Source organism: Bos javanicus, chromosome 18, assembly GCF_032452875.1.
Source record: "Bos javanicus breed banteng chromosome 18, ARS-OSU_banteng_1.0, whole genome shotgun sequence".
NCBI lineage: Eukaryota > Metazoa > Chordata > Mammalia > Artiodactyla > Bovidae > Bos > Bos javanicus.
The window spans coordinates 65350245-65376951 of record NC_083885.1 but is presented as its reverse complement, the minus strand read 5'-3'; the positions used below and the strand labels follow the sequence as shown (position 1 = coordinate 65376951).

General features: G+C 46.4%; 2 protein-coding genes across 2 annotated transcripts in view; one reads left to right on the top strand and one right to left on the bottom strand.

Annotated features, from left to right (window-relative positions):
* LOC133229775 (uncharacterized) overlaps window positions 1–26707 on the top strand; it is a 425664-nt gene that overhangs the window by 327105 nt on the left and 71852 nt on the right. The gene's annotated exons all lie outside the window — the stretch shown is intronic.
* On the bottom strand, window positions 3054–24732 carry LOC133231175 (zinc finger protein 530-like). The gene is given in 6 exon segments (XM_061389470.1): window positions 3054–4483; window positions 20380–20673; window positions 20675–21604; window positions 21606–21693; window positions 23612–23738; window positions 24207–24732. Coding segments are annotated over 6 exon segments (2565 nt in total). The 5' UTR covers window positions 24606–24732; the 3' UTR covers window positions 3054–3756.

Genomic DNA, 26707 nt, shown 5'->3' with positions numbered 1-26707 from the left:
ATTCTTCCTCAGTGAACCTGAGTTGTTGAGTATTTCAAGAAATTTTTTGGTCAGTTTCTAGTTTTTGTAGAGTTGTTGGAAAGAGTTGCTAATATCGTATACTCCCTGGAGCCCTGCCTGGGAACTGTCTTCCTTGCTAGAACTCAGGCTGAAGGACGCAGCTCCTATAGCAGATTTGAGGTCAGGGCCCAGGGCACAAGGGGCCAGGAGGGGACGTGTCAAAGGGCATCAGAGGCTCTACCCTTCTTTCCTGTATCCTGTGGACTCACTTTTCTGCGTTACCAACACTGGCCTGAGGTAGGCCCCTGTTCATCCCTGGTCAGGGAATTAAGATCCTGCGTGCTGCGTGGCAAGTCCGCCCCGCCCCTGCAAAATTAACTAATTTTTGTTGTGATTTGTTTTTCAACCCAAACATAGTTTGTTTTGCCCAACTTTTTATTGGGCCAACCCTGAGAGAGAGGAAACCCACTGCTGTGAGATGACTGGAGTGGCGCAGCTGCTACATAAATCAAGGTTTTGTTTCATTTTAAATAAAAATGGAAAAATCACATATAACCTGGACTTCCCTGGTAGTCCATTGGTTAAGACTGCACTTCCAGTGCAAGGGACATGGGTTCAATCCCTGGTCAAGGAACTAAGATTTCACGCGGGGCAGCCAAAAATCACATTTAATTCTTTTTTGGTCACACCATGCAGCATGGGAAATCTTTATAATTCTTTGAATGTTTTTACTGCATCTAGTGCTATCCCATCTTTCATTCCTTATATTGGTAATTTTTTTTCCCTGATCAATCTACCTAGAGATCCATCAATTATATTGATCCAGTCAAAAGACAGCTTCGGAGTTCACTGTTTTTCTATATTTTAATTATTTTATTAATTTCTGTTCTTTATTCTTTCCTCTTGCCTACCTTGGTTTTAATTATGTTTATTTCTAATAGTGTCTTAACTTGGATATTAAATATTTTAGTTCTTCCCTTACTTTCAAAATACTTAAATCTATACCTTTTCTTCTAATCTCAGCAATAACAAATCTTGATATATTAGGTTTCACTCCACTTGATTCAAAATATTATCTAATTTCTCAGGGTCTTCCCTGATGGTCCAGTAGTTAAGATCCTGCATTCCCAATGCAAGAGGGCATAGGTTCAATCCCTGGTCAGGGAACTAAAATCTTGCATGGTACGTGGCATAGCCAAAAAAAAAGAAAAAAATTGTTTTAACTTCCAAATATGTTAAACCAGGGAGTTTTTCTAGCAGTGTTCTTTCATGAATTCTAGTTTAATTCTCCTGTGCTTAGAGTATATATCTTAATGGTTTTAATTTTATATTTATTGATATTTTTATGGCCTAGAATATTGTTTATTTTTGTGAAAATTCTTTGTGGCCCTTAAAGTTCTCTAAATGTTAATAAGGCAAAAGGTGGCAGCTAGATTAGTCCCCACAAACTGAGTGGCTTAAACACTATTTTATGCTCTCATAACTGTGGAAGCTAGAGGTCTGAAATTAAGATGTTAGTAAGGCCATGTTTCTTCTGATCTAGAGGATTCCTTGACCTTCCTATCTTCTGATGGTTGCTGTCTGCTTTTTAAACAAATAGGGAAATGTCTCAGCTCTTCTCCTTTCCTTCCTGTTTTTTCTTTCTTGTTATGCTCTTGCTTCTGGCCTTCCAAACACATGTATGCTAGATCATGTGGCGTTTTCCTACAAGTCACTATTGCTGTTATTTTTTCAGTATGTGATTTATTTTGCATAATTTCTATATCTTTAAATTCACTGATTTTTTTCCTTCCATATTATCTCATCTGCTTTTCATATTACACAGCACTTTTCTACTTTCTGGCTGTGCCCTGCAGCATGCGAGATGTCAGTTCCACCAGGGACCGCAGTGAAAGCCTGGAATCCTAACCACTGGCCACCAGGGAATCAGCGTCGTCTTTCCTCAGTTCTTTGCTCCTCCCCTTTCTCTGTACCCCTCATCTCTAGCTCCCTCCTCTCCTTACTATGCCACCTGAATCCTAGTCACACTGGCCTCATGTACCCTGAGCTGTGTCTCTAGATGGACAAATCACAGTGCTCTACTCCTGTTTCCCTTCTGGAAAGCCAAGTGTCCCAGGAGCTACTTCTGATTTTCCTAAGACTCACTGAACAGTTGGAAACAAAGATAAAGAAAACTGGCCAGAAAACAGGAAACAAATAAACAAGGGTCTTTGCCAGGTGCAAAAAAAAGGAAAGCTAGAGAATGAAACTGTCACAAACTGTCACGTCAGAGCTTTTTTTCTGATGAGAAAACTTCAGCATTTGCCCAAGTATGGGCCTCTTGTTCCTGGGGAATCATTCAAAATGCCCAGAAAAGAAAATGTCTTCCCTAGAATTCACCCTGAATTAGGTATACATTGGTACTACACACACCTGTCTCTCACAAACACCCCCATATATCACCACCTGAGGATGTCCACGAATTCTAGGTTCAACTGGACTACCTTCTCTCACTCTAGACTTAATATAGCTACACTTATTTCAGTGTTTCCTCTATGACACAGGATGATGGAGTGACTTTGCAGCAGGGCCAGGATTTGAGGCACTGGAGACTTGGGCATAGGGGCCTGCAGAAGCAGGGAGATGCCAGCTGCGGCCCGAGGCAGAGTAGTGGGTGTGAGAAGTAATCTTGGCCACCAGGGCAGAGGGGTCAGAACCCTTGATTCTGCAGGAGAGTTGGGTGTAGGCAGAGGGTGTGGAGCCATTAGGTGAGACGGTGGAAGCAAAGCACTCAAGCCATTCTACTCCAAAATACACTGCAGACTGTTCCAACAGCAGCCTCCTCAAGTTAACGTCTGGACCTTCTAATACTCTGAAATCCAGACAAAATCAGGCCCACAAAGCCCTGAATTTTCACCTGTTAAGCTTTTGTCAGCAATGCGAAGTGTTCTTTGCCAACCTGCTGTTCCACTTGAGGCACCCAAAGTTGAAAGCCCCTACAAACACTGTTTACCTCCTCAGTTTGGCAGAGCCTAATAGTTTCCAAACCACTCCAATAAAAAGAACCTCCATGGTTAAAGGTGGTTTAAATAATAAGGTATTTATTATCACACAAACCAGAGCAACATGAGGCAAATAATTATCCAGGTTGGGTGACTTGGAGCTGGAAAAATGTTACAAGAATCACATGAGAGTGAAACCAACAATGTCCATGAAGAAAGTAAACCTTCTCTGTTACCAGAACACAGCTCAGATCCTCTTGGCTCAAGATGGGTCATGCCCACACCTTTGCCAGTCAGAGGGGAGCAAACAAGGACCCCCATTTAACTCAGGTTTCCATTTACTTATTTATGGCCACACGGCTTGTGGGATTTTATTTCCTCAACAAGTGATTGAACCCAGGCCCTCAGAAGGAGCATAGAGTTCTAACCATTGGACCACCAGGGAATTCTGGAACTCAGGTTTCCTACAATTCCCTCCAGGGACTAGAGAGAGACTACAAAGTTCTGCCTCCCCTGAGGATATTAGAGTAACTAAGCTGGTAGAGTTGAGATGTTTTCAGCCACAGGCATCGATCCTAAAAAACTCAGCAAGGGACCCGAGCAGGTCTGAAAGTGCAACATAGCTTCTGAAAGCTTCCCCTGTACATGGCGTTCATAAACTCTCTCTCAACTGGCACTGTCTAGACATACACGGTTCAACACATGATTTGACGTCTCCCTCTCTACAGGAAGTCACAGAGCTCTTCCCGTGAGTCCTGCTGTGTTAAAAGCACTCCTAAAGCCTTCCTGCAGCATGAACCTTCTGGTGCCTAATGAGGTGGGAGCTTAAGCTATATGATTTCCCACACTCATTGCATTCATATGGCCTCTCTCCAGTGTGAACTTTTTGGTGCCGAACAAGGTGGGAGGTTCTGATGAAATCTTTCCCGCATTTGCTGCACACAAAAGGCCTTTCACCTGTGTGAACTCTCTGGTGTGCAATAAAGTCAGAGCTTCGACTAAAGAATTTCCCACATTCAATGCACTCGAAAGGCCTTGCCTCAGTATGAATTCTCTGGTGTTTAATGAGGGTGTATTTGTGGCCAAAGGATTTTCCACAGTCACTGCAAACATAAGGATTTTCTCCAGTATGGATACTCTCATGCTGAACAAGTGTGGATTTGTGTCTGAAGACTTTCCCACAATCATTGCACTTGTAAGGCCTTGCTCCATTGTGAACTCTCTGGTGTACAATTAGGTTGGAGTGATGGCTAAAGTATTTGCCACACTCACCACACTTATAAGGCATCTCTCCGGTGTGAACTCTCTTGTGCTGAGTAAGGTTGTCTTTGCGGCTAAAGGCTTTTCCACATTCACTGCACTCGTAAGGCTTTTCTCCTGTATGGATTCTCTGGTGCTGGACAAGTGTGGCTTTGCGGCTGAAAGCTTTCCCACATTCACTGCACTCGTAAGGCTTTTCTCCAGTGTGGATTCTCTGGTGCTGAATGAGCGTGTCCTTGCGGCTGAAAGCTTTCCCACATTCAATGCACTTGTAATGCATCTGTCCAATGTGCAAAGCCAGCCCACTCTTAGGACTCCGTGTCTTCCTCTTGCTGGGGGTAGCCTTTTGCTGGTGACTACCCAAACTGGCCTGGAATTTCTTCTGCTCCTCCTTATATGCAAAGGGCTTCTCTGACAGCAGAGGTTCTTCACAAGCTCTATAGTTAGTAACAAATGATGTCTTGCCTTTGTCACCTCTTAGGAGTTTCTCTACATCGTACAGCTTCTGAGGCTGGTCAAAGTTCGCACTGAACCAGAATTGCCTCCCACACGCCCCACATGTGTAAGGTTTCAGTCCATGGCGTGTTTCTTTGTGTTCGTCCAGGTGCAAAACATCTTTCAAGATTGGGCCACATAAGTTACAAGGATGAGCCATCTGAGTCAATGAATCTGCCTTGGAAGTATGAATGTGTGACACTGCTACAGAAACACTCTGCTCAGAAGCTGCCTCTTCCTTGTCCACTCCGTGCCAACAACCTGAAAGCAGAAAATTGTCACTGAACAGCATGTTGACTTCAGTGGGAGTGGACACCCTCATCACAAATGTGTCCCCAGCACAGCCATGACTGAGTCCATAGAGTTGTTGCCAAGACAATAGATTTAGGGTCAGGTTAAAGAAAGCTGCTGTGCAGTAATGGACTCTCTATGGGTCACAGGATAGGGAAGGCTTCACAACAGCAAAGACGTAGGGATGGGGTGTGGCTCAGGGAGACGAGGCAGGCAAGATCTCCAACTCACAACAAGCAAATGACTTTCAGAAGGGCCTTGGCACGACTGAGAGGGGACCACTGTCCAGAAATATGTGTCTAGGCCCAGAAAATCTGACCTAAAATAAGTAATTGGTATTCAAAAACTATTCTAAGGATATGCTTATGTCTCAAGACACATGAACACTGTCCAAAAGAGAAAGTACCACAGAGGAAGCAGTAGAGAACACTGGTGAGTGGGGTGGGCAGCCCTGGGCCACAGATCAGAATAGAAGTGACAAGTAAAGTGTCCAGAATGGGGAGGAAAAGAGAAATAAGGTATGGCCTGTAGCCTGGGCACCAAACAGTAGTGGGCACAGGACAGGTTTCTAGTGCTATGTGAACCCATCCTTGAAGTTACACTCCTTCCAGGCTCCCACCCACCAGGACCTGTCCAAGCTCCTTCTGTTGTGACTTGAGTTATTACCTCTCAGAGCTGAGTCACAACCTCTCAGTTCTACAGAGGATTTAGAACACACTAGTCACAGAGGAAAGACAAGGCAAGTGAGAAGGAAAGCACTGGCCAGGGGAGTCCACCCATGGGTGAGAAAAAGAAAACTAAATATTACAAAATGAATGTCTTAAAGCAACAACCCAGTGGGCCCCACAAGCAGTGACTGACTATATTTCACGACAGAGGTGTGCCCAAAGGAATGACAATTAAAGGAAGTGAACATAATCTGGAGCACGTGAACGTGAAAGTCGCTCAGTCGCGTCCAACTCTTTGCAACCCCATGGACTATACAATCCGTGGAATTCTCTAAGCCGGAGTAGTGAAATGGATAGCTGTTCCCTTCTCAAGGGATCTTCCCCACCCAGGGATCGAACCTAGGACTCCCGTATCGCAGGTGGGTTCTTTACTAGCTGGGCCACCAGGGAAGCACAGAGGTGCCCTAAATGAAAACAGAGCCACCGCCCAGGGAGAGGCCGGGTGGGGTAGTATCCACTAGGTTGACCACGGGATTCTCAACCTTCCCGGCAATTTTGGGCAACAGAAGCTGGGAAGAAATAGGGAATTCCCTGGTGGTCAAGTGGTTAGAAGTCCACAGTCTCGGTGCCAGAGGGCGCAGGTTAGCACAGGGAATGGAGAAGGCAGCACACACAGTCGAGCCCTGGCACCCAGACGATCTATGTGAGGGAGCGCCCCTGGTCCAGTTACAGGAAGGAAATCACAACCTCTAGGGGGAAAAGGGGAAGGGGAGAACATGTAAAACTGGGAGATGCAAGGCCTTACCCAGGAAAACCGTGAGAGCAAAGCACAGAAGGCACTGCACCATGATGTGAGTGTCTCAGAGCCTTATCAAGAAGCCCCATTGCTCCCAGGAAAAATACACAGATCCTCAAGGTCAAGTGCTCCTGCATGAAGTGGACAACTGAGTAAAAGGGCAGCCTCTCCCAGGGTTCCTGGCCTACCTGCCATTCACTTTCCTCCCAGGCTCCCCAACTCAAAGCAAGACAGCAGGCCCTGGGTAACTGACACCTCCTCTCTCATTTCCCATCAACCATCCTGTCCAGCCTAGAGCAAGTAAGCGGACAGGCACTGTATAGTCTGGGCCTGGCAAGAAGGGACCAACCCTTCACTAGTTCCCATGGAATCCAGGGATGATGCCCCTCATACACAAATCTGAGCTTCGCATTCCTTCTAGAGCCCTCAGTACCAAAGCCCCCAGGCCGTGACTTCAGATTGCACCTCAAAGGGCATGTCACTCTTTAGACCACACTTCCATGTTACCTAAGAAGGCTTACAACACAAGTACCTCCCTTGTGTAAACCTGCACACAGCATCCAGAGAATGCTTGGTCACTGCATCCAGGATCACCTCTGGCCCCGACTGCCATAGGTATATCCAAACACAGCTTTAAATTCTTCCTTCCTAAATTCACCTTCAACAGTCCAGAGCCACGTGCAGATTATCAGATAAAGCCAACCCTTTCCCACCTTGCTACAGCATGTTTGGGATACTATACCCTCATCAATCACAGGGTTCACACTTACACTAAGTCCTCCTTCAAAGCCCACACCCGCTGGCCTTCCACCCAAGGACACCCAAGCTCTGTCAGCTGACCCAATTTAGCCCTGAACTAACCCATCAGCTTGACTGAAACTTGCCAGTGCCCACAAAGGTCACAAAAACCTGAGAAGCACAGGGACAGGGGAAGAAGCACTGACTTTGGTCTCACTTTCACCTCATCTCCTTTACTGCTTTACCCCAGCATTCATCTCATGTCCACTTTCTCCCTAGAAAACTTCCTCAACGGCCACATCCCATTTTCCTTACTCACCATGGACACTAGTCTCCCTTTTCTTGCCTTGAAGGTAACTCTTCCTTCCACTCCACTGTCCCCACCTCCTTTCCAGACCCTCATGACATAAAGGTTCTCTCTCTAAACCTGATACACGACTCTACCCTAGTCAGTTACTGGCTGTCATGTTGTGAATGTCTCCAACTTGAATCCCACCTCTGAACTCCATACCCATGGGTCCAGCTGTCCACTTGATACCTCAATTCAGATGTCTTTGGAACATCGCAGATTCAACATGATCAAAACCTAACCCCTGATACTACCTCTGAAAGTTACTCTCACCAGCAACTTCACAAATTCAATTGAGGCTTTTTTTCCCCCTTACATCTTCTCAGGCAAAAAAAATTGTGGAGTCATCTGTGACTCTTCCCCTTCTTTCTCACACCTTCCACATCAGAAAATCTGGTTGGTTCTACTTTTAAAAAACAAAACAAAACCCACCAGAATCCAAGCACTTGTCTCTCATCTCTGTAGTCACCACTCTGGCCCAGCCATCATCAACAGTCCCCTTTCCTATACCCCCATAGTCTTTTCTTCACTGTACAGCCAGAGATATCCTGTTAAGGACAAAATCGGATCACTCTCTTCTCTGCTCCAAACTTTTCATAGCTCCCACCACTTTCAAAATAGAAGCCCAGCTCCAAAGGTTCCCAGTCCAGAGCTGAATCCTGTCCCCTGTTTTCTGATCACCAAACATAATGGAGACCTTAAGTTCCCTGAACACAACCTGTTCAGTCTTAAGTGATGTATCTGCACAGGCTGGTTCCCATGCCTGGGACACTGTTCCACACTTCACCGCATTGCTTGCTGGAAATGGAAACCCTTTGACATAATTCCAGACCAGTTTTCAGAGCACAAGACCTCTGGGGCCACAAGGGTCTGCAAACCCAATGGCAGGCAGAAGGGTAGGTTAGACTTCCCAAGACCCCACTATTTGCCATATAGGTCACCAAGACCATGGAGGGGTGGGCTAGGCTGACAGGACTGGCACACTTTGCACTCATTTATGCAGCGATAATAATCACTTCTGTCACTACAGCAGCCTGGTAGGAAGAAGGATCTGGGAATGCTAGGTTACTCCACTGGGGTCTCACAGACTTAACTGTTTGCCTCATCCCTGCTCTGCCCTTTGGTGAGAATGATTTCAAGTTGTCTAACTTTAGATACTCAGACCTTAGTGCTGCCTCCTACCAGCTATGTGACCATAACCCAAGCTCTCTGTATTCTCATGTATAAAGCAGGGATAATGACGATATCCACCTAATAGGGCTGTTTGTATCAGATGTGTTGTTGCTGCTGCTGCTAAGCCGCTTCAGTCATGTCCGACTCTGTGCAACCCCATGGACCGCAGCCTACCAGGCTTCTCCGACCATGGGATTCTCCAGGCAAGAACACTGGAGTGGGTTGCCATTTCCTTCTCCAATGCATGAAATCGGAAAGTGAAAGTGAAGTCGCTCAGTCGTCTCCGACTCTTAGTGATCCCATGGACTGCAGCCTACCAGGCTCCTCCATCCATGGGATTTTCCAGGCAACAGAACTGGAGTGGGGTGCCATTGCCTTCTCCCTCAGATGTTAGTACACACCAATTTAGTAGACATCAACCTTGGAATTAACTTTTACTGCATATGCTTAACAGTTTGCATATTTTCAGTGCAAATGAAGTAATAGGTTCTGAGTTTTTAAAACCTTTAATTTATAACTGTCTACTTACGTATACTTGCCAAGTATACACTAGGTCCTCTCACCAAGCCAATCTGCCAGGTATGTATCGGTGAGCATGCTGTTGGCTCTTCACCTCTTCTCACCTGAGGAGCTGGGGAACTGATGTACCAGTGCCCTGAGATAGGGTGAGGCTGATCCACTAGCCTGGCTGACTTCTCCTCTGTGCCACGGAGGGGCATGCTGAGTCCACAGGGTGGCAAATTTATAGCACCTCACACCTTGCTCTCCAACTCAGGTCAGGTCCTAACACCCTATGGCCCTCTCCTTCTGCTTACACCAGCCAGAACCCGTTCCAAGACTTCTCCTTTCTGGAGGAAACCTCAGGGATGCCCCCCTCTTCTTCCCTGTACTCTAATGTCTCGCCTCAGGGACCACATAAAGTAACATCCTTAACATTCTCCCGCTAAATCTCATCGCCAGGCTTTGACCTGAGGCCTCATTCCTCAGAGGTCTCCAGCCTAGCTTGCTCTGCATAACTCTGGACCAGCACTACCAGATGCCCCTGTGACGCCTCCACTGTGAGACACTATGGATTTATCATGTCCATGTCCCTGCCATGTTCTTATCTGCCCCCAAGAATGGTACTCCCTGTTCCAATCTACCCACTTTGATTCTTTCAGATATTCAGGAGAAAAACAAAACAAAACTTGGGTAGTCTTTCACACTCTTTTTTCACTTAGTCATATTTGACGCAGCAGAAAAATCTTAGTTCTATCTTTAAAATCTCTCCAGAATGTAACGACTTATCCACTCCCAACCCTTCCTGCCACTGTTCTGGAACAGCCTCCACACATTCCTGGAATTTACAGTCTCCTTACCGGTGTGCCTGCCTCCATCCTCGTCACCTCCATCCCACCCTAGTTTGTCTTCCCCTAAGCTTTGGCATCCTTTTAAAAACTTCTGGTCAGATCATATCCCTGCAGGGCTGAGGACGTTGTACTTGTACTCGCCTCACCTCCACTCCAGGAACGGCTACCACTCACCCCCTCTGCTCCCCGAGGATGTGAACACCCACGTTCCCCGAAGGCTCCCGGCTCAGTCGCAGTCCCGAGGCGTTGCTCCTGCTAGTCCCTGGGCGGGTAACACTCTTCCACGCCCCAACACAAAAGCCGTCAGAAATGGTGGCTCCACCCACAAACGCCCCGGACCCTAGATCACAAAGACCTCGATAAACACCACTCATTCAGGGTCCCACGATTCTGAGGTGGGGGTCGCCACGCGCCAAGATCCGGGGAACGCAGCACCCACCTACACGGGTCCACTGCTGCCGCCGCCGTCAGTCAGGACCACAGAGTCCGGAGGGATCTCACGTCGGACCGCGCACCGCTGTCGGTCGGCGTGGTGGCGGAAGCCTCGCGAGAGTTGCCACCGCCGAGCCTCTTTGCAGCGAGAACAGTGTCTCCTCCCGCGCCTTCTCGCTTTCTGTCACCTCTAAACTGGACCACAGATGCCGAGGCTCTACTCAGACAGGTCGACCTAGGACCGATAAGATGTCCGCCGCGAGAAAGACGCCGGAAGTCCCTCCCAGACGACCTCGCACGTACAGAAACACCGTTTAGCAGTGCCGCTCTGTGGCGCAGAGGCATCTGGTTAATGTAGTTTCCGCTGAGACAACCGTTGCAGCAATTCGAAGACGCCCTTGCGGCCTTGGCTCCGAGGATGGGGAGGGGCTTCACTCTTTAGAAGCCCGCACACAGCTACCATGTAGGGATACCTACCATCTGTAGGGATGGAAGAAACGTTTAGAAATGTCTTCTCAGATTTTCCCCAAAGCTCTAAATTCAGTTCAGTTCAGTCCCTCAGTCATGTCCGACTCTTTGCGACCCCATGAATCACAGCAGGCCAGGCCTCCCTGTCCATCACCACCAACTCCCCGAGTTCACTCAAACTCATGTCCATCGAGTTAGTGATGCCATCCAACCATCTCATCCTCTGTCTTCCCCATCTCCTCCTGCCCCCAATCCCTCCCAGCATCAGGGTCTTTTCCAATCAGTCATCTCATCGCATGAGGTGGCCAAATTATTGGAGTTTCAGCTTTAGCATCAGTCCTGCCAATGAACACCCAGGACTGATCTCCTTTAGGATGGACTGGTTGGATCTCCTTGCAGTCCAAGGGACTCTCAAGAGTCTTCTCCAACACCACAGTTCAAAAGCATCCATTCTTCGGCGCTCAGCTCTCTTCACAGTCCAACTCTCACATCCATACATGACCACTGGAAAAACCATAGCCTTGACTAGATGGACCTTTGTTGACAAAGTAATGTCTCTGCTTTTCAATATGCAATCTAGGTTGGTCATAACTTTCCTTCCAAGGAGTAAGCGTCTTTGAATTTCATGGCCATAATCACCATCTGCAGTGATTTTGGAGCTCCCAAAAATAAAGTCTGACACTGTTTCCATTGTTTCCCCATCTATTTCCCATGAAGTGATGGGACCAGATGCCATGATCTTCGTTTTCTGAATGTTGAGCTTTAAGCCAACTTTTTCACCCTCCTCTTTCACTTTCATCAAGAGGCTTTTTAGTTCCTCTTCACTTTCTGCCATAAGGGTGGTGTCATCTGCATATCTGAGGTTATTGATATTTCTCCCAGCAATCTTGATTCCAGCGTGTACTTCTTCCCGCCCAGCGTTTCTCACGATGTACTCTGCTTATAAGTTAAATAAGCAGGGTGACAATATACAGCCTTGACATACTCCTTTCCCAACCTGGAACCGGTCTGTTGTTTCATGTCCAGTTCTAACTGTTGCTTCCTGACCTGCATTCAGGTTTCTCAAGAGGCAGGTCAGGTGGTCTGGTATTCCCATCTCTTTCAGAATTTTCCACAGTTTATTGTGATCCACACAGTCAAAAGGCTTTGGCATAGTCAATAAAGCAGAAATAGATGTTTTTCTGGAACTCTCTTGCTTTTTCAATGATCCAGCCAAATGTCACTGAGTCCAGTCACACTCCATTCATATTTCCTTTTTTCAAAAACACAGATGGAAGCCTTAAGTGGTTTTTGTGAGTTTCAGCTGTGTTAGGGATAAGAGAGACTTATCACTGAAGGCTCAGATGATGGTTAGCATTTTTATAAAAAATAAAGTATCTTTTAAATAAAAAGTATGCCAATACTTTAAATAAAGCAGTCCTTTTTTTTTTTAATTATTATAGTGCTATTGCACACAATAGGCTACAGTATAAACATAACTTTTATTTTAGTTGGGAGACCAAAAAATTATGTGACTTTCTTCCACTTCTCCGAATGTGAGAAATCTTTTAACCAAAGCTCCAGCCTCATTCAACACCAAAGAGTTCACACAGGAGCAAGGCCTTATGAGTGCATGGAATGTGGGAAATCCTTTAGAAAAAGATTTAGATTCACTCTACATTGGAGAATTCACACTATAGAAAAACCTTATCAATGCAGTTGAATGTGGAAAATCATTTAGCCAAAACTACAACCTCATTCAGCACCGTAAACTTCACATTAGATGAAGGCCTCAAGAGTACAGCCAACATGAGAAAGCCTTCAGTTAACAATATGCTCTGACTGAACACCAAAATCTCAATTCAGACCTTAAGTTTTGGGAATTCTGCTTATGTGGGGAAAAAAAAGCTTTCTGCATGACAAAATCTACATGAGGTAATGGCCTTTGACCTTCAAGGAATGTGTTCTCTGCTCAGTGTGATAGCACTAGAGAGCCTCTATGAGGATACATCTGCCATGGGTTCCAGGTATGTGAAGAATCTTCAGGAGCTGTGTTTTATATTTTACCTGCTCAGGACCCTTGCCATAATTAAGTCACTGCCAGGTTTTATGGCAGAAGTCATCTCACCTTTGCCACCAGACAGATCCTCATAGAATATCAGTCACTACAGCATCCTCAGAGAAGATAGATGTCTGTCTATCTACAAAGCCAGCAGTAAAGAGGAAGGGGTAACAGATGGAGGCAGAAAAGTTGGGTGAAGCCAGGAACTAAAAGTCAGAGTTAAAATGACAAGTTGGCCAAGTATAAAGAATGAGGGAAAAGATGTAAACGAGGTGTGGTACCCAGCAATGGTTCCAAAACACTAGTCTAAACAGGTTCCTGGTAAGATGTGAACTCTGATGTCATGTTCTCACCCCGCCCAGCCCAGGCCTCTGTATTCCATCTTGCCATGGTAGGACTGATATCCATTCTGTGAGACATCCAGGTCTCCCCTGCAACCCATGCTGAGCAACTACATGGAACCTAGAAAACTAAAGTCCTGAGGGAAAGGCAAGACAGATAAGTGGCCAGTACCCGTCCAGAGAAACTTATCACATGACCGATCACAGAAAAGAAAGCTAAATGTTACTAAAGAACCTCAGACGAGGGTATCAGGAAAATAGCTCATTGTGCACCTAAGTCGGAGAAGGCAATGACACCCCACTCCAGTCCTCTTGCCTGGAAAATCCCATGGATGGAGGAGCTTGGTGGGCCGCAGTCCATGGGGTCGCTAAGAGTTGGACAAGACTCAGCGACTTTGCTTTCACTTTTCAGTTTCCTGCATCGGAGAAGCCAATGGCAACCCACTCCAGTGTTCTTGCCTGGAGAACCTCAGGGACGGGGGAGCCTCGTGGGCTGCCGTCTATGGGGTCGCACAGAGTCGGGCATGACTGAAGCGACTTAGCAGTGCACCTAAGTAGTGCCCACCTCAGTGATGGCAATTCTCAGCACAGGCAAGTATGAAAGAACTGTGAGAAGAAGGGAGCCAAACCAAGCAATCATGGGTCTGCAAAGTGATCCAACCACGGAAAGGACAAACAAGATGGGATCCATTCAGCTTCCTACTAGGCTTCAGGACAGCAGGTATTGACGCTCCAAGGAGAGAAAAGGGTAGAGCAAACAACTCAGCCCTGGCACCAATAGTATCTACCCAAGGAACTAGGGAAAAAGAGTAATCCCCATGGTTTGCATGCAGGAAGGGCAGAGCAGCCCCTAAGGAAAAGCAGAAAGGCAAAGTCTAGCCCAGGTCACAGAGGGTGATTGTGCAGGCCTTACCCAGTGAGGATATAAGTGCAAAGACCTGCAGCATCACGCCACGGTACTGGCGCCTCTGAGCCTCATTAAGGAGGCTCCATTCCTCCCAGGAAAATACACAGTCACGTCCTCCAGAGTCACATTGCCCTGTCACGATGGGGACAGATGAAACTGCCGGTCCTCTCTCCTGAGGATCCACAATCCATCCCACACACATCTACTGCACACCCAGGTTTCTCTTGGGCTCTCCACCTCAGATGAGACACCAGAACCTGAAGCCACCGGTACTGCCCTCCACTCATGGTTCCACTCATCACTGTGCCCCGCCCTCAACAACTACACACAGGAAGGCAAAGAGATGCCATCAGAGATGCTCAGACACAGAATTGCAGGACTCAATCCCTTCCTGCCAGGGCTTCCCTGGTGGCTCAGCTGGCAAAGAATCCCCCTACAATGCAGGAGACCCAGGTTTGATCCCTGGGTCAGGAACACTGCCTAGAGAGGGAAATGGTAACCCTCTCCAATATTCTTGCCTGGAAAATCCCATGGACAGAGGAGCCTGGCAGGCTACAGACCATGGGGTTGCAAAGAGTCAGACGTGACTGAGCAACTAAACATCCCTTCCTGCCAGGCAATTCCCGTGGGATCTTCCATATCATGCCTCACAACACCCAACCCTTATATATCCTAGGGCCCAGGAGCCATCAATTCATGCTTCCTACCTCCACATGTACCTCTCTCACATCTCCAGACCCCCACAGCTGCATCCCTGCAGCCACTGCCAACTCCTTGTCCCACACCACAGTCATCTCCCTGGACTCACCCCAGAGAATAGGGCAAAACCAAACAGTATCCAGTTCTACCCATGACCTCTCATGGATCCCAACACCATTTGAAAACCTCTTACCTGTCCCTAATTCTTGCTTTAACATTAGTCATACTGAATCATATGTGAATTTTAGATACCTATCACTCTCTACCTAGATAGCATATTCGAAAGCAGAGACATTACTTTGCCAACAAAGGTCCGTCTAGTCAAGCCTATGGTTTTTCCAGTAGTCATGTATGGATGTGAGAGTCGGACTGTGAAGAAGGCTCAGTGCCAAAGAATTGATGCTTTTGAACTGCGGTGTTGGAGAAGACTCTTGAGAGTCCCTTGGACCTCAAGGAGATCCAACCAGTCCATTCTGAAGGAGCTCAGCCCTGGGATTTCTTTGGAAGGAATGATGCTAAAGCTGAAACTCCAGTACTTTGGCCACCTCATGTGAAGAGTTGACTCATTGGAAACGACTCTGATGCTGGGAGGGATTGAGGGCAGGAGGAAAAGGGGACAACAGAGGATGAGATGGCTGGATGGCATCACCGACTCGATGGACATGAGTTTGAGTGAACTCCGGGAGTTGGTGATGGACAGGGAGGCCTGGCGTGCTGCGATTCATGGGGTCGCAAAGACTTGGACACGACTGAGTGACTGAACTGAACTGAACTCTCTACCAGGCTTACCAGGTGGTTCAGTGGTAAAGAATCCACCTGCCAAGAACGAGACACAGGCTCAGTCCTTTGTTGAAGAGACCCTGGAGTAGAAAATAGCAACTGCCCCAGTACACCTGCCTGGAAAATTCCATGGACAGAGGAGCCTGGAGGGCTACGGTTCATGGGGTTGCAAAGAGTCAGAAGCAATTGAGTTCACACACACATGCTGAACTGCACCCCAGATTCCCAGACTTTTCTGTCCAGCTGCCTACCTGAGGCCACCACTCATTTGTTCTCTGAAAAAAAAAAAAAAAACTCAGAATGGAAACCCAGCCAAAAACAAAAACTCCTGATATCTCCAAGGAAAATCACTCTTACTACTGAACATCTCATCTCAAAGTTAGTGAAGCTTCCAGGCTTTCAGTCGCAAGACCAAAGCTTTACCATCAACCCTGACTCTTAGCTTTCTCTCTCTCACCCTCAAAATCAGAAAATCTGGGCAGCCTATCTCAAATAATGAATCCAGAATCCAACCACTTATTCCACCTCCACAGCCACTACTCTGGCCCACGACCATGCATCAAGACTTCTGCAGTAGCCTCCTCCCTGGTCAGCCTTCCTCCCCCCAAAGTCTGTTCTCCACTCTGTAACCCGATCAAGCCTGGAAGTAAGGTTATCTCCCTCCTCTGTTCCAAATCTGTGTTACTTCCACAGCAGATGCCCGACTTCACAGGCAACCACATTACAAGACTGACTCCTCTCCCCCTGCTCTCTGTTCCTAAAAGAAAGATCTGTGCCCTGTTCACAGCTGTGGCCACCCAACCAAGCACTTGCACGTGCTGGTAGGTGTTCCCGAGATAGTCTTGTACACCTTTTCCCATTGGTGGCAGAAAGAGCAATTCCTCCAGAAAACCCTTTGGCCTGAACTCAGAATGAGTCTAGATGATCTCTCCCAGGTCCCCAGACCCAAGGGCTTGGAAAATGGCAGACAAAGAGTCCTAGGACACCACAATCTCAGGTTCTATGAATGAGATCCAAACCAGCGAGGGCCTGGGATACCCTCCACTTCTCTGTGTAGGTTCCATTAAGTGATTCTTCAGCCATGGGGATCTGTGAGTAGAAGCAAGCCATAGAGGTGCATTCCAAGGGATTCAAACCTCCCCTATACCTCTCACCAACCCTGGAGACCAGATAACCTCGGGTTAAAAGACTAAACTGTGTGCTTCAGTCAGCAGAGCTGCCTCTTTGCAGCTTTGCTGGACAAGGACTCAGCCTCCCTGCACCTCACTGCCGGCATCACTCCCATTTCAGTCTGTTCTCTGAGTAGCTCTTGGAAAACTTTCAAAATCCTAAATCAGACTGTGTCTTTCTTCTCTTCACAACTCTCCATGGCTCAATGGGTTCTCAGAAGTGAAAGTGAAATTGTTAACTGCTCAGTCCTGTACAACTCTTTGTGACCCCACAGACTGTAGCCTGCCAGGCTCCCCCTCCATGGAATTCTCCAGGCAAGAATACTAGAGTGGGTTGCCATTCCCTTATCTGATGAATCTTTCCCACCCAGGAATTGAACCCAGGTCTCCCACATTGCAGGCGGATTCTTTACTGTCTGAGCCCACAAAACTCTCAGCTTGACAGTCTAGGCGAGACTCCACCTCACACTTTCTGCTCTAGGCAGGTACAAGACAGATCCCAGTTTTTTCGAATTCTCCCACCACAGTCCAACCTCCAAGCCTCTTCGCCTGTGGGTCCCTTTCCCACTAGCCATCACAGTCCATCAGACACAGCCCATCAGTCCATCCCACGCCTTGCAGTCCGTTAGTCCACACACAACCACCTCACGTCCTGGACCCCACTTCTTGGGCTGCGGGCACATGAGCAGGCGCCTTGGACTAAAGAGGAACTGAAGAGCCTCTTGATGAAAGTGAAAGAGGAGAGTGAAAAAGCTGGCTTAAAACTCAACATTCAAAAAACTAAGATCATGGTATCCAGTCCCATTCCTTCATGGCAAGCAGATGGGGAAACAATGGAAACAGTGAAAGACTTTACTTTCTTGGGCTCCAAAATCACTGCAGGCAGGGACTGCCGCCATGAAATGAAAAGACGCTTGCTCCCTGGAAGAAAAGCTCTGACAAACCCAGACAGCATGTTAAAAAGCAGAGGCATCACTTTGCCAACAAAGGCCCTTATAGTCAGAGCTGTGGTTTTTCCAGGAGTCAGGTATGGATGTGAGTTGGATCACAAAGAAGGCTGAGAGCTGAAGAATGGATGCTTTTGAACTGTGGTGTTGGAGAAGTCTCTTCAGAGTCCCTGGGACTGCAAAATCAAAGCAGTCAATCCTAAAGGAAATCAACCCTGACTATGCATTGCAAAGACTGTTCCTGAAGCTGAAGTGCCAATATTTTGGCCACCTGATGTGAAAAGCCTACTCATTGGAAAAGACCCTGATGCTGGGAAAGATAGAAGGCAGGAGGAGAAGGGGACGACAGAGGATGAGATGGTCAGATGCCATCACTGACTCTATGGACGTAAGTTTGAGCAAGCTCCAGGAGATGGTGAAGGGCAGGGAAGCCTGGCATTGCAGTCCATGGGGTCGCAAAGATTTGGACGTGACTGAGTGACTGTACAACAAGAAAACACTAGAAATAACTCAAATATCAATAAAATAGATGAATGAACAGTCAATTATACATGGAAGAGAAAAGTACTGAAAAATAAGAATGTTCCTATAAGGAACATTTAATGAATTAATGAACAATTAATTTATATTTAATGAACAATTCATTAAATGAACGTTTAATGAATGATTAATCAATCACAAAGTAACTATATAGGATCGATGAAATCAGAAAAAGATGTAAACATTTCATGATCAATCATAAAATTCTAAAAATGCAATCTATTGTAAAGGAATGTACATAAGTGGCTGTCTGTCCAGCCAGGGCGAGTCAGGAGACTCTAAAACAGCATAAGGAAGACATGCAGGTGACAGGCATACTCATTACCATAATAATGGTTTCACAAGTGCATACAGGTAAAACTTCTCAAACTGTACACTCTGAATACGTACGAGTTATTCCATACCTTCACAGAGGTTTAAAAACTGCTTCCATAATAAAAATCCAAATAAAAATCTAAATGCCCGATTCTTCAGAAAATGACTCCACTATCTCGATTCTCAAGACTTGAGGTGCCATCTCTTCTCAGTGGCAGGAAATACTGGCAAACAATGAAGGCCATCTCCTACTGAGTCAAGAGGACTGCTGACTGGATCACAAAACCACATTCTGGACACAGTACGTCTCCACACTGCTTCTGCTGCCTGTATAGCAATGGCCTTGAGGTGAACAGCTCAGAAAGCCTAGCAGAATCCCCCCAACCCCTTATTTTGTCTGCCAATGACTTCACAACATAAACATACCTAAGGTCCTGAGATTTCTGGACATACTCATCCTGTAGTCACTCACTGGAACATGTGTGGCTGTATCTTTAGAAGAGGTACCTTCTTCCACACAGCTTGCTGCAGTCTCCTCCCCTCTCTAGTAACCGATGTTTCCATACCAACTGTGGTCTCCCCTGCCCCTGCAGTCTTCCAACCATGGACACTAGCCTACAGAATTCTTGGTATCAGGGTACATGGCTCCTTTGTAGGAGAACTGGGATTAAGATTCCCCTCAGCAGAGCTCGACATTGTGCATTATCCCCTTTAAGTAAGGAAAAACAAATTCATGTTGTCTCCAGTAATAGAATCCACAGACCTCTGGCATCCAGGCAGAAAATTATAATACAAGGCAGTCTTTCCTAGGAGGCCTTGGCAGCAATGCAAACTACTACAAAACAAGAATGCCATATTCAGCCATCTCAGGCACCTGGAGTTTGGATCTCCACTACAAAAGTAATTTATCCGTCAGGTTGACAGTCCTATTGTGCTTTCAAACTATTCCACACAGTGAAGAGCATTTCCAAGACTAAGGTGCTGAAACAATAAGGCCTTTATTATCATACAGATCAGAGTAACATGCAATAGGCAGTTTCTGGGTCAGTGACTGGAAAGCCGGAAAGCCCCATCACAAGCACTACACGAGGTCAACTGTGTCCTAGAAAAGCTAGTTCTCTGCCAGGACCCAGACGGCAGTCGGAGCCAACACACGCTCAGGGCCAGGCCCTGACTTGTCAGAAGAAAGGGAAAGAAGACTCCTTAAGGGCTGACGAGAGTCATCACCTCCTCCAACACATGGGAGAGTACAGAGGCCAGTTGCTCTGAACACACCAGGGTGGTGACTGATGCCAACCATCAGGACACGCCAGATGCTACAGGTGAGATGGTTTCTGGCCAAGAAACTGGCAGTGAACCTGGCAGGTCACACGTGCTTCCCACACAACCGTGAAATTTCCAGTGAATCAATCTCCAGTCTGTGGACAGCCCAAGACGAGATTTAACTTAGGTGGATGGTTCCTCAGACACTTACCTCCACCACATCTATACTAAGGAAGGAGAAAGCATACATTCAATGTGTATACAAGGCCTTTCCCCAGTGTGAATTCTTTGGTGTTGACTGACATTAGATTTGCAGCTAAAGGATTTTCTACATTCACTGCACATGAGCTCTCCTGTGTCGAAGGAGACTAGAGTACTGAGTAAAAGATTTCTTACATTCACTGCACTTATAAGGCCTTGCTTCAGTGTGCACTGTTTGGTGTCGAATGAGATGGGTTTTGCGGCTAAAGGATTTTCCACATTCACTGCATTCATAAGGCTTTTCTCCAATGTGAACCCTTTGGTGTTGAATGAGGACAGATTTCTGACTAAAGAATTTCCCACACCCACTGCACTCATAAGGCTTTTCTCCAGTGTGAACTCTTTGGTGTTGAACAAGGAGAGATTTCTCACTAATAGATTTTCCACATTCAAGTCATTCATAAGGTCTAACCAGTGTGAACTCTCCAGTGTCAAATGAGATGGGTTTTACAGATAAATGATTTCCCACATTCACCACACTCATAAGGCCTTGCTCCAGTGTGAGCTCTTTTGTGTCGAAGGAGGACAAAACTTTGGTTAAACATCTTCCCACATTCACTGCATTTATAAGGCCTTTCATTAGTGTGAACTCTCTGGTGTTTAATGAGGATGGATTTCTGGATAGTCCCACATTCACTGCACTCATAAGGCCTTTCTCCAGTGTGAACTCTTTGGTGTTGAATGAGATCAGATTTCTGGCCAAATGATCTCCCACAGTCACTGTACTCATAAGGCTTTGCTCCAGTGTGAACTCTCCAGTGTCAAATGAGGTGGGTTTTACGGCTAAAGATTTTTCCACATTCACTACACTCATTAGGCCTCTCTCCAATGTGAATTTGACGGTGCTGAACAAATCTGTATCTGCATTTGTCACACTCATCAAGACCCTCTCCAGTGCAAACTCTCTGGTGGTGAAGTGTATGAGTGTTGCCAAAAACTTTCTTGTATTCAGTCCACTTCAGATGACTTTCTCCATTGTTCAAGGCCTCCTCACACTCAATGCTGCTGGGTGGCTTCTCACCATTGAGAGTGGCCTCGTGCTGAGGAAGGCCCAAGGTAGCTAGGAAGTCCTTTCCACTCTCCTCACTAGGGACAGGCTTCCCTAACACATAGAATATGCAGCTCGTCACAATCGAGGCCCTGTTCATGTCCATTTTAAAGACTTTCTCTCCACTGCCATGCTCTTGGTACTGGGGAAGGTTTGGGTTCAACCAGAAGCCTTTGGACCACCCACCAAAGTATGGTGTCTACCCAGGATATGCTGCCTGAAACTCAGTCAGCTGCAAAGTATCTTTCAAGACTGGGATACATTTCTCACAGAGATTAATCTTCCGGGTGGATGGACTGAGAAGTCCTGACCTATGACTCTCCTACAGAAAGGCTCTGCTCAGAAGGTATCACCTCATCCTCCTCCATTTCACACCAACAACCTGAAAGCAGAGTAACACTAATAATGTGCATGCGAGCTTCAGTGGGAAATGGAAGTCCCACAAAAAGGCATGTCACACACATACATTCAAGCCAGAGAATGAAGTCATGTAAGTGTTTTCAGGATGAGGTACTGATTTGAAGGGAGGGCTGTTCTGCAGGGACATGCCTCTAAAGATCACAGAAGGGAGACTTTCCAGAACAAAGGGCATAAATATGAATGCCACATGAGGAGGAGAGGCAGGATCAATGAATCACTCCTCTGCCAACAACCTTCAGCAAGATATTGTCAGCTGAGAACATGTCCATTCTATGAAGAAGGATGGCAGTGTCCAGGCCCATGGAAATACAACTGGAACTGAGCAACTGGGTTCAAGGACTATTTAAGAATATGCACACACCTCATTTTACAGACATACCTCATTATCACTGCACTTTGCTCTATTGCCTTTTGTAGATACATTTTTTTTACCAATTGGAGATCTGTAGCAATGCTAAGTTCAGCAAGTCTATGGGTGCCAATTTCCCTATAGCATTTGCTCACTTCGTGTCTCTGTGTCACATTCTGGTAATTCTCACAGTCTTTCAAACTATTTCAATATTATTTTAGTTGTTATGGTGCTCTGTGAATCAATGATCTTTGATGTGACAACTATGAGTCACTGAAGGCTCAAACAATGGTTAGGATTTTTTGGCAAAAAAGTACTTTTTAATTAAGGTAGGTGTATTGTTTTTTAGACATTATTTTATTGCACACAATATACTAAGGGATGGTATAACTTCTATATGCACTGGGAAACAAAAAATAATGTGTGATTCACTTTATTGCAGTGATCTGGAAACGAATCCACAATATCTCTGAAATATGTCTGTTAAGTGTAAGTCGCTGTGGGAGAACTACAGAGGGTGCAGTGGAGACAAAAGTGATGCATGCAGATCAGAAAGGCAGGGCCAGTCAGAAACTGAAATGACAAATCAAGAAAGTGTCAAGATGCAGAAGCAAGTGTTGAGATGATCTGTGTCCAGTGTGACTCGCAACAAAACTCTGGTGGACACACAGTAGGTTCCTAGTATGATTTAAACACAATCTCATTTTCATGCCCTCACCTCCTTTGACACTCACTAGGGCCAGGCCTTCTTTGAGATTATCTTGCCCTGTTCACACTGTAAAGCAATCAGGGCTCCCCCAACATTCCCCATTTCCATAACTACACGAGACCTGAATGAAACAAGTCCTTAGGGAAAGACAGGAAATGTCAGCACTGGTCCAGAGCAACTCAAGAAACAAAAGACCACAGGAGAGGAAAGAATATTGCAACAAAATCTCAAAACAGGGTCTTTCAAGAAAAACCTCCATATAGATAGCGACCATGACAAGGTCTAGAATTCCTGATATAGACAGTCACAAGGAAGTCTTAAAATTAAAAGTTCTCATCATAAGGGGGAAAAAAAAAATGCAAATCTGTATGGTGATGGATGTTAACCAGACTTGCTGTTGAGAGCATTCTGCAGTATACACAAACATCAAATCTTTATGTCATATACCTGAAACTAATATGCCCTATGTCAGTTATATCTTAATTTAAAAAAAAAAAAAAAGAGGAAAAGAGAAGAATCTGGGTCACAGGGTGTCATAGATATGGACAGTCATCCAGTCAAGGAGAAGGCAGGAAATGTGAGCTCTATTAGGCTGACTGCCAGACTGACTCCCAGACACTTCCCTGCATGCCTCAGGGTAGCAGATGTTGGGGCTGCACACAGCTCAGCACTGACACCCACAGCACATATGCCAGGAAGGGGGGAAGGAAGCAGAGACCATGGTCCAGCTGTGGAATGGACAGAGCTGTCTCCTGGAGAGAGGGAAAGATGGGAAAAGACAGAGGTCAGTTGACGACACTGGGAGGAATATGAAGGCCTTACCCAGGGACGTTGTAAGTGCAAAGTTCTCCAGCATCACATCACAATACAGGAACCTCTGTGTCTCATTAAGGAGCCTCCACTCATCCTGGGAGAAGTAAATGGCCACATCTTCAAAGGTCACACAGGCCTGCCATGATGGGGACAATTCGTTCCATGATCAGCTTCTTTCACAGGACCCCAAGTTCATCCACCCACCAATCAAACCCTGCTCACCCACCTCCCTATTTCCCATCTCAGAGGAGATACCAGGCCTGGTGGCTCTGATGTGCACATTCTTCTCATGGCCCCTTTGATTACTTTGTCCACCCACAGCAACAGGCAGGTGGGCAGACAGATGATCCCTAAGCTCTGGGTCTGGCATGCAGGGACTTTCAGCTTCCAGAAATGAAAGTATTTTAACTCCAAACTTCCCACTAACAGGTGGGGTCCCTCCACCTGTCACCCTCTCCCAGGAGCCATCAGTCAGTCACAAGATCCCCCCCACAGCCACCTCACCGTTCTGGCCCCCGGCGCCTGAGCTGCCGGCACGTGAACACTCGGGGCTTTAGTGGCTGGTGGGATGAGGGCGGTGCGGGCCCTGAGTACCAGCGTTTACCTGAGGCGGGCCTCTCAGCGCCGCCGCCGCCATCGGACTCTGTGGGCGGAGCGGGGGCAGGAGAGGCGGGGGGACGCGGGAAGAGCGGTTCCTCTCCTGGGCGTCGGGTGGCAGGAGTCTGCCCTCGGACTGTCTCGATCTGCACTCGCCGCTCCGGAACCTGAGACTGGGCGATAGCACCCAAGAGCCTACAAAACGACCGCCACCTGGAAAATGCCGGAAGTCCCGCCCCAACGCGATGCTCACATAGGAAGTGCACTTCTCCTGAGTTCTGATTGGCTTAACGCCGAAGGCGAGCGGGGCAGAATGCTCTGGGTAATGTAGTTCTTCCGGCTTTATGCCTGACCTAGAAGCGCAGCTTACCAGGACCTCCAGGTAAACTCTCAAGGTGAGGGCCATAAGTGCAAAGAAGATTCCGGAACCCTGAGATAAAGGTTTGGGATATCAGCCTTTCTCTTTAAACAGTCTTGAAGCTGTGGAGTTCTGCTGGGAAAAAGACTTCTGAAAGGACACATATATCTGGAAGGCTGTGATCCAAGGCCGTTTTTGCTGAATATAAATAAGCCCAGTCTCCGGAACCAGAGGGAGCACACAGCTCTTCTTAAAAATGTGTGCTTGAAATGAATTCTAAATATCTAGGCAAAAGATGTGCTCATGTGTACAGAGCAAAGAACAACAACGCAACACCTGATGGAAAACAACAAAACCAGAATAATCTGGGGGAAAATATCTCGTGTTCACAGAGACAGTGGTATGATTTGTTCCAAATTCCTAAGCAACCTTCTTGCTAACACCAGTGGACATAGAATCTGTGTGATACTATACACCTCAAGGATTTAAATCTATTCAAACTTAAATAAATAAAAGTGTGGAAAGAACAACCAAAAAGAAAAAAAATTGGGGTCATCAGAATCTGATCTCTTTGATGAGAAGTGATTACTGTCATGGTCTGGGTGCGGGTTGGAAAAGAATTTCCAAACAGGAGACAGAATGAGCGGGAAATAAAGTTTATTAGAATGTGAGACTGTTACAACAGCAGGCCAGCTCAAGGGAAAACTGACGTTGAACAGGGGTTCTTAGTCCACTTTTATGTCCAGGGTACAAGGAGTGGGATAGGGGTCTTGCAGGTCATTTGCTGATTGGGTGAGGCGTGTATATGTGGGGGAAGAGTAGGGCAAATACCTTCTCTTTATGGGGTAGGAGGGGAGACAGGTTATACTGTTCTGTTAACAGTTACAACATGGGGGAGGGTGGACGATACAGGTCTGGTTTTTCCATTCCTGCATTCCAAGACCCTCCTTGGTTTTATCTGCTCTTTCGTCCTTGGGTCAAAACAATTATCATTCCTACTGTCACTGCAAAGATTGCATCTGCGTGGGGAGTGGAGATGATTCCAGAAAAGGTTGTGAAATGCAAGTCACTGAAAGCTGTTAATGTAGTTTTTTCAGAAATAGTGGCTGGATAGCTCTGGCAACATATCTGCAGAGGATTAAAAACAAAAGTTAAGATCTCAAAGAAAACTGAACAGGATGAGAACAGACAGTTATCTGAGCAGTGGCTATGTGGAAATTTTTGCCACTCAGGATTTTGTCTTAGAAATTTGATTATTTTTCCTTTCTTTAAAACATTAATACTTTGAAGTACAGTTTTAAGACCTTTAAAGTAGCCTTTAAACAGTAAAAACTTAAAATGGATAGGAAACTGGGGTCATGTTTATTCGATTCTTTAATAAAGTAAACGTTTAACAAAAAATTAAATGTTCAATGAGTACCTACTGATTTTCAAGCTGTATTGTAGTTTTGTATTTACATAAAGATTTTGCCACATTCCACACAGCCGTAAAGCCTTTCTGCAGTGTGAACTTCCGAGTGGTCACTGAGATGGGAGTTTGGGTATCAGATTTACCCTATTCACTACCCTACAAATAAGGTCTTTCCCAGTGTGTACTGCCTAGAGCTGAACACCTGAGCACTTGCTGTAAAAGCTTTCTTACATTTGCTAGACTTGTAAAGCCTTTTCCCAGTGCAGACTCTGATTTGATGATCAAGAACGTCTCTGTGGCCAGAAAGAAGTGACCTGATTGGGCGCTTCTTATTCTTAGGACACAGATGGGGGTAAGGTAGGGTGAGGACATGGAGAACCCTGAATTACATGAGGAGGGTCGCTCAACACGGTGACTGCCATCCCAGGTGTGCATTGAGTGGGATCCCTAAGGGGAGGAGGAGAAGTACAGGATCCAAGCACATTTGTTATTCACCATCGTTGACCTTCAGATATGTCGCTGTGAAGTTGGGGTGGGGGTGACATTTGCATTCGAGCCTTCCTGGGGCCAGACACCACATTCTTGAAGCTGTGATGGAGTGTACAGACCCAGCAACAGACAATGACCGCCACCTGTGTGATGCTGGATGTTCTGCCCCAAGCCTATGGTCCAGACACTCCGGATTACCCAGAGTTCCCACTGCTCTATAGGCTTTGGCAAGGGGCGTGCTGCGTCAGTC